General features: G+C 46.3%; 1 protein-coding gene across 1 annotated transcript in view; it reads right to left on the bottom strand.

The window, feature by feature from the left end:
- ATP9A (ATPase phospholipid transporting 9A (putative)) overlaps positions 1-9,000 on the bottom strand; it is a 113,484-nt gene that overhangs the window by 33,282 nt on the left and 71,202 nt on the right. The window contains exon 15 of the mRNA XM_023534081.1: positions 5,837-5,998. Coding sequence (XP_023389849.1) covers positions 5,837-5,998 — 162 coding nt within the window. The remainder of the gene's footprint in view (positions 1-5,836; positions 5,999-9,000) is intronic.

Below are 9,000 nucleotides of genomic sequence, written 5' to 3'. Positions count from 1 at the left end.
GCCATGAAGAGACACCTGTGTTTTGCAAGCATTCGAAGTGCAAGCTTTAGCCAGACTGTGCATAGGCTTGCTTGCAACTCAGGCCAAAGACAGCTGTGGGGTCTGAACATGAAAGCATCAGAGGTTTTCCCCGCCCCTTCCCTTTCACCCAAACGGTGCTTAATAACATAGCTGTAGGAAATAAGGTCCCCCTCCCCAGCTTCCTCTACTCCAGAAGGGGCTCGAGAGAGCTTAGACACCCATCCAGTATAAATACTGTATCGACTATCTCCTCCCATTAGTCATTTCCTCCCACCGAGTTCATCACAAGGTTACTTCGTTCCCATATTATGGCGAGATGACGCTATAAATTGACAGAGATCTGCTGGTGGTGTTGCATTGTGTGGGGGCCTCGTCTTTTTCCACTGTGGTCTGATTCTGGCACCTGTTCAAAGGCCTCTTCTATTCAAACAATGACGAGGGGGTGATCCACACCAGTGACCCGACTTCATCATTCCACATGGGGGGGAGGGCAGTGGAACATCTGTGCACAACAAAAACAAAGCAGGCAACGCAGCCTCCTTCCAGGAGGACACGCACGCACGCAAGCCCCAAAGAAACGGGCTTCTCCAACCCTTTCCGCCCTTCGGGGAGGCAGAGTCACGCACAGACCAGGCCTGGCTATGCGGGTGCAGGAAGATACCGCCCATGATCTCAAACACGTTTAAAACTGCTGATGAACCGGGCGCGAGTAAAACCTTCAGGCAGTGGTCGCTAAACCGAGCCAAGAGACGTTTATTCCCGAGCTAAAACGTCTTCCCATCAGGTGATGGACAGTTATTTTCAAATAACAGACAGGACATGTGGACACACAGAACCGAGCTCTCGGCCTCGGCACAGCGAACACTGGTGGTGGATGATTCCTGGTTAGGAGACCGTCCTGGCCTCTGCCCACCAGAGGCCACGAGCGCCACTCTGAGTTTTCACAACCAAAAATGTCTCCGTGTATTTTCAAACGTCCCCTGGGAGCAAGATGGCACCCGGGTGAGAACCACTTCGTCAGAGGAGCAGCGGAGAATCAGTCCAAACGCCCTCGATACTGACTCCCGCTGATCAAAACCCAAGAGAGGGGAAGGCCGGGCAGAAAACAAGAAAGATTAGCAAGATAATATGCATTTCATTGAAGACAGCCTAGCGAAGCCGGATGCTCACAGATGCAACTTTAGCAGTGAGAAACGAAAAACAACCTAAGCACTGAAAAAAGTATTAAATAATGGTACATTTTTCAACAAAACGCCCTACACTTTAAAATCATAAAAACCATGTTTTAATGATAGGAGAAAATTTTCACCATATATAAAGTTTGATGGGAAGGGGGGGTAGAAACCCTTATACAGAGTTCAAGTCTATTATGAGATGTATGCGGCTATTCACATTCATATATGCTTAGAAAAAATGAAGGGAAATTCTCCGAAAAGGTAATAAGAGTGGCCGTCTTTGGGTGGGAAATAAAGATGGAATGGTGTGATCCCTTTCTTTATAGATTTATTTGTCCTAAGTGCCTTAAGGGAATGCTGATTTTTTTTTTTTTTTTTAATAACCTGGGAAGGGGGCTTGCTAGTTTAAAGTAATGGTAGATTTGCACATCCAACAGTAAGCCATACTTCCAGGCACGAGTACTCCTCCTGCTATGGGAAGGTGCGGAGACCACATTTCATAAAATAAGATACGTGTCTGGGAATGAGACACCTTTACAACTAAAGGAAGGGTGGGGTACGCTACGGCCCACTCGTTCTAGGGTGGCCAATACTGGGGACTATTCCATGATGATTCAACCTCGAAATGACTTCAGCAGAGTCCATGGCCCTCGAACTTGAAAAAATAAAGGGCTGGAACAAAATGAAAGTAATTCCATAGGAGATAATGAGTCTAAATCCCCAGGAAACACCCGCCCACAGGATTTGTGCTGCTACTTCCAGGCCACGGATGTTCTTGACATCAGCTGTGTACTCAAGATATGGTTTGGAAGCCACAGGTCAGGCCAGGTGTGGACCATTGGGAAAAGCAGCAGATGTGTGGGAGAAAACGCTCCCTTCCCATGCAGAGCTGCCAAGGCTATAATTCCTGTGGAGTCTGAAGTAGGTAGGTACGAAGTACGGCAGAAGGGACATAAAAACCCCTTAACGTGTGTTGTTGTCACAGCCTATTCACGCTGTTGTCCCTGGATCACCAGAGCAGCAGCTCATGGAGCTGTCTCGACCTTCTACCGGGGGCGGCAGCCTCTAAAGCGGCTCCCAGTGACCCCCACCTCCTGGTCTCCACGCCCTGTGTGATCCATGCCCACTGAGTCGGCAGCAGGACCCAGTGACTTGCTTCTAATAACAGAGCAAGGAAAATGTGATGGGAGGTCAGTTATGAGATTAGCTTACAAAAGACTGTGGCTTGCATCTTGCTCACACTCCCTTGCTCACTTTGATGAAGCCAGCTGACACAGGAGCTGACCCTTGGAGAGGCCCATGCGGCAGTGGATGAGGGTGGCCGCTGGCTGACAGCCAGGAAAGAACGAAGGCCCTCGGTCCAGCAACCGCAAGGAATGGGATCCTGCCAACGACGCTGATTTTGTCTGGAAGTGGATCCCGTCCCAGCTGAACCCTGGATGACTAGAGACGCAGCGGAGCCTCACCCAGACTCCTGGCCCACAGATAACACCTGCTGTTGTTTTAAACAGTTAAGTGTATGCAGCAACGTCACCCCAGTATTACTCTGGGTGCTCTATGAGCTTTCTGATGTCCCTCTCGTCACACCCAAACTCGGATCCCTAAGGCGTGAAACACTTGTATAGACAGGGTGCAGGGGATCCTCAACGTTTAAGAAAAAAATTCCAGAAAAGATGAAAGAACCTCTCTCTACCGAAGCTTCTTATTATCTGAGGCAGAAGTTTCTTCGGGCAAGCCAAGGAATCTGAAGAACCTTTAAAAACGCTGGGAACCGTTCCCATTCCCAAATAGGAGTGGGATGGAACCAAGTAATCTGCATTCTCAAAGCTCCCGTGGTAATTCTGATGCCCGCCAGCCAGCTTTAAGAACTACTGAACAAAGCGGTGTACGAACACGGAGTTGCCAGGCTTCCCAGAACGGAAAGCGTGGTCTCTGTGAGTGAAAAAGCCAGTAGGAAAACAAGATGTTAACTCAGACTCTTCGGATAGGCAAAATATAAGAAGTCTGACACTATCGAATGTTGGTGAGGATGTGGAGCAACGGTGGGACTGAGATTAGTACGAGCATTTTGGAGAAAAAGTTGACGGCATCTGGTAGAGTTAAAGGTGTATACATTCGACAGCCCAGCAACTCTGCCTCTGGGAATCTGCCACAGAGAAACACATCAGGGCAGTGGAGGCTGGGGCAGACGAGAACATGCTTTCTAGGTACCTAACTGTCTATCAAGAGAGAACCGCAGTAGATGGAAGGAAGAGAGGTCTATTCACACCACGCAATACTAAAAATCAGCTAAGGATAATGAAGTGGAAGTCAGGGTATAAACATGAAGTTTTTTTAATGTTAAACAAAAAACAGGAAGTGGAAAAATGACACGTACTACCATGCCATTCATACAGAGAATAAAAATGTGTAAACCATAAAACGTAATATTTATACCCAAACATGTCTGATAATCATATTTTTAAATTCCTGTGAATGACTGAACTTGGTGTAAGGGCAGATGGGATTTCAATTCACTGCACAGTGTTTTATTGCTTTAAGAAATTTTTTGAACTGTAATACATGCAAAAACATGGATGAATCTCACAAATATAAATTTGAGCAAATGAATTCAAACACAAAACGGTACCTACTGTACAACTTCCTTTATATAAAGTTCAAAGAGAGACAAAATTCATCAATGGTAAAAATGAGGACAGAGGTTATATCCTTGTAGGGCGGGGGATGTTATTAACCAGAAATGGGACATGAGGGAGCTAAAGAGTGACAGTGGGTGGGATTCTGTTCCTTGTTCTGGGTGCTGGTTACACGGGTGTGTTAACTTTATTAACACTTGAGGTGTGTACATCTAGTGATGTCTGCACTTTTTTCTGCATATGTCGTATTTCAATAAAAGTTTCAAAGATATGAAAAGAAAATACGAAATACGGCAAAATGACGCCGAGTGATTTAAAAAGTCATTTTTTTCAATAACTTTTTGTAATTGTATAAATAAAAAAATAATGAAAATATTGAAATACAACAGGGTGCCAGGACTATTTGATGGGGAAACAATAGTCTCTTCAACAAATAGCATTGGGACAACTAGATATCCACATGCAAAAGAATGAAGTTAAGCTCCTTCTTCACATCATATACAAAAATTAACTCAAAATGGATCAATGACCTAAAGAGCAAAAACTAGAAAACTCTTAAAAGAAAATATAGGGGTAAATTTTCAAGACCTTGGATTTGGCAATGAACTCTTAGATAATGATACTAAGTCAAGATCCACAAAAGAAAAAATAGATAAACTGGACTTTATCAAAATTAGTAACTTCTGTGCATTAAAGGAATTTTATCGATAAAGTAAAAGACAACTTACAGAATGAGAGAAACTGTGTGCGTATCGTATCTCTGACAAAGCTCCAGTATCCAGACTATATAAAGAACTCTTACAACTCAACAATGAAAAGATAGCCCAAAAAAAGACAAACGACTTGAACAGACATTTCCTCAGGGAAGATATGTAAGTGGCCAATAAATATATAAAGATGTTCACCATCATTAGTCATTAGGAAAATACAGATCAAAACCACAGCGAAATGCCACTTCACAACCACTAAGATGCTAATAATATTAATGATAATAATAATAATAATAATAATAGACAATAATAAGTGGTAGGATGCAGAGAAGCTGGGACCTTCACGTATTGCTGGTCGGAATGTAAAATGGCACAGCATTGTAGAAAACAGTTTGGAGGCTCCCCGTAAGTTAAAAAAGATAGAACTACCCAGTAATTGAGTAACTGATCCAGCATGACCCGGCAATTCAATGCTGAGATATATATTCAAAAAGAACTGAGAACAGGTATTCAAATCCTCGTGCACGAATGTTCACGGCAGCATCATTCGCAACAGCCAAACGGTAGAAAAACCCCCAGGGTCCATCAGCGGAGGAAAGGGTAAGCAACGTGGAATATGATTCTGCCATAAAGAGACAAGAAGTCCTGATACCGGTGGCAATGTGGATGAACCGTGAAAGCATTAGGCTGAATGGAAGAAAGCCAGGCACAGATTCACATATCGTGTGAGGCCATTTATGGGAAATACTCAGACTAGGCAAGTCTGCAGGGACAGAAAGCAGACTGGGGACGCCGGGGCCTAGCGGGGAGAGGGGAGAGAGGGGCAGGGCAGTCACTGCCTAATGGGTGCGGGGTTTCCTCTTGGGGTGATAAAAATGTTTTAAAACTTGACAGAAGTGGTGCACAGCATTGGAACTATACTAAATGGCACTGAATTATACATTTTAAATGGAAAATTTCTGTTAGGTGAATTTCGCCTCCATAAAGGAATACACATGTAATTAAACAACAGAGCACACAACAAGAAATGTATTATCATTGAGAAATGCCCAGCCTACACGCTCACTCTAGACCTGAGTCAACCAGAAGCCCACCAGCTGTCCGAGGTTCTGCCCGAGAGATGAACTAATATTCTCTCTGCTTAGGGAATTACATTCCCTTGTTAGTCTGGGCAACAGACACAACAAGGATGGTTAGAAGCGGGTAAGAAAGGACATCAAGCCTCAGGGACAGTCACGGCACACTCGGCTTGGGGCTTTGGGCTGTTTTAAGTCATCAGTGACACAGGACTCACCCTCACGATGATGCCCATCCGCTTGCTTTCGTAGGTGAAAGGGAAGATCTGCAGGATGGTGAAGTTCAGGATCTGGTCGCCAGGGGTCCTCAGCTGCATGGAAGACTGGTCGCGGCCCACCAGGGTTAAGCCCACGCTTTCAGTCCACTGCACCAGGGCCACCTAAACAGAAGAGGGTTGAAGGTCAGACCCTCGGCCTGAGGGTCCCAGTTCACAGGTCAAGCAAATGGACACAAAGGTGGAAGAAGGAACAGAGATGGGTGAAGCCTGAGCAATCACTGGGCTCCCAGGGAAGGCTGTATGGGGTGGCCAGGGACAGCGGCTACCCCTCTGGGCCTGCTGAGACTCCACGCACTCACAGCTGCCCCCTCTAAGGTACGACTTGCCTTCTCTTCCAGGCCCCAGAGCAGACCAAACGCCAGACCAGTAGCAGAGAGAACCGCACAGAACTAAAAGTGATTAGCACGGACCACACGTCACTTCCAGAAGAACGTGCACGAAGCCACGCCGTTATTGGGATGGGGTGGCTTGGCCTTCAGGATTCCCTTTAAGTCCCCCAGATATTCGGCAAGGTGGGTATCTACGGCAGTCCTCGATGGGGCGATTCTGCACTCCAAGGGGGCATTTGGCAATGTCTGGAGATGTTTTTTGGTTGTCACGACGGGGGGTGTGTGCTGCTAGCATCTCATGGGTGGAGGCCAGGGATGCTGCTAAGCACAACAGGAAATTATCCCCGCCCAAACATCAGTGCTGCAGAGATGAGAACTCTGGTCGTACAGATGAAGATGCCAGGGTCCCGAGGCATTGCCGGGATAATGCTGCTGGTGAGTGGTGAAGACCGGGCCGGGCGTACCTGATAGGCGGTTCTGGTCCACTGGCCCACCCACCCGCCCAACATGCTGTGTTCCCAGAGGCACGATTTGTCAGGCGTCCACGCCTGACCTTGTCACCATTAGGATGTTGATGGAAGGTGCAATAGGCAGAATAACGATCCCTGAAAACGCCCTCATCCTAATCCCTGGGACCTGTGAATGTGGGGCCGTACGGGGCAACGGGAACTTTGCAGATGTGACTGACTGAGGACCTGGAAATGGGGAGGTTTTCCTGGATGGTCCGGGCGATCCAATGTGAATCACGCAAGTCCTCGAAAGTGGGAACTTTCCCGGCTGCGGCCGGAGAGAAATGTGAAGGCAGAAGGAGGGTAAGAGACAAGCGACATCGCTGGCCTTGAGGGTGGAGTAGGGGACCGTAGACCAAAAAACGTGCACGGCCACCAGGAGCTGGAAAAGCCGATGACACAGATTCTCTCCCCGGGACCTCTGGGCGTTAACGTCGCCCTGCGGACACCGTGATCACAGCTCAGTGAGACCCGGCTCGGACCTGTGACCAACAGGGCTGTAACCTAATAAATCTATGCTGCTTTAAAATACCAGACTTGCAGCAATTTCTACAGTGGTAATAGGAAACGAATATGGGAGAGGTCCGGTGTTAAGGCCAAATAAGCTGCCATTTTATTCCAAGTCCAAGGGCGCGGTATTTAAAAAGAAAAAGAGGGACCGCTGCCACTCCTTTTCTTCCTATACGGCTTAATTTTTCGGGGTAGCAAAGGGGGTGGGTTTTAGGTGACGGAGAAAGGGGCACGCAGGAGGCGTCGACTCCATCCGAAATGCCGTGTCATCTTTCAGCCTGGTAGTGGGTATATGGGTGTGCATCATATTACCCCGTTAACTGTCCAAATGTCTGACCTATGTCATAATGGGTATTTTTCCATAAGGAGTGGTGGGTAAAAAGAGTCGCTTTTCCAGGAGCTCTCCCAGCAGCAGCCACCTCTGGCACCTCTATGTCATCAGGGTTCTCCCTGAGCCCCCATTCCCTTCACCAGGAGACTCTTCAAAAGCCACTGAGAAGACCCTGCAGCTTGCTGCTCACGGTTCTGCCTTCGTTTCGGGGACCTCGGCTGGTGAAGGGGTGGTGGGGATCACACTAGGAGCCCCAGCCCGGCTCTGCCACCCACCCCCAATCCCCGCTCCCTCCAAAACACGGGGCCTGAAGCTGATTATTTCTCCTCTCTGTTCCAGCCCTAAACGATTTGTTTATACATCCTCAGTTGGTGCCCTGCTCAGCTATCTAATTAGGTTTCTGTTGCTGATATTAACTGAATTTACATTAGAAAGAAGTTATTCAAGAATGGGAAACCGGACCCTATTTTAATTATGTCATAACAAGTCAACCGGGATGAACTAGGTTTCTAATCTGACCCATGCCAGAAACTGGCACACTGATCTCTCCCTCCAAGCCACAGCTAATCAGCCATTTTTCCTTATTTATTTATTTTTTGCTAAGGGCCTGCTTAAGTCTTTGGAAATCCATTTGCTTATTTGTTTAATTTGATAACTCTGCTAACAATCTTCTTTCGAAGTTTAAAATTAAAAAAAACAGTAAAGATCTGTATATACCAAATGACCCCATCTGTATATAAAAGGTTGATCAACATGAAGAGAAATCTTTCTAGCTTTTACTTTTATCTTTCTACGTTACTGAAATATTTTTAGCATGTACATGCATTTCTTTTATTTTTAATTAAGTAAACAAACCGGCACAAGATATTACAGATACCTAAGTATATGCAAGCCCGATTGGCATCCTTCTTTACCTGTCAATTTTATGTAAAAAGAAACAAAATTTTTCTTTGGATGCCTGCAAACGGATCGAAAGGATTTTTTTCGTTTTTGTTTTCAAGCAGCTGTTTCTTTACCCCTTAAAAACCCATTTCATTGTTCTGAAAAGATGTGAAAAGTCTGTGATATTGGGCTTCAAAGAGATAGACTAATTCCCCCGTAGACTGCTCTTAACCTAATAGAGAAAGGACCTGAAACTCCAGAAGCGTAAGCGGCTTTCAGGGGGGTGGAGGCTGTTCTGCCCTTGGCCGGCCCAGCCCCCACGGCTCAGCCCCCACGCCATGGACCCCACGGGACTGTGCTGGAGGAAAAGTTGAATAATAAATCTCAAAAGATCAACAAGGACGAATGTTCCTAATGAAGGATGAATCGCAACTGTAGGTAAACATGTTTTAACCATGCTGGCTTTCTTCTACGGCAAACCTCTCGATAAAGGGACTTACTGCAAGACTATGCTTGTCCCCCTACCTAATCAAAACCTCATCA

This window comes from Pteropus vampyrus, unplaced genomic scaffold (assembly GCF_000151845.1).
Source record: "Pteropus vampyrus isolate Shadow unplaced genomic scaffold, Pvam_2.0 Scaffold117, whole genome shotgun sequence".
NCBI lineage: Eukaryota > Metazoa > Chordata > Mammalia > Chiroptera > Pteropodidae > Pteropus > Pteropus vampyrus.
This window is presented reverse-complemented; position numbering and strand designations above follow the sequence as displayed.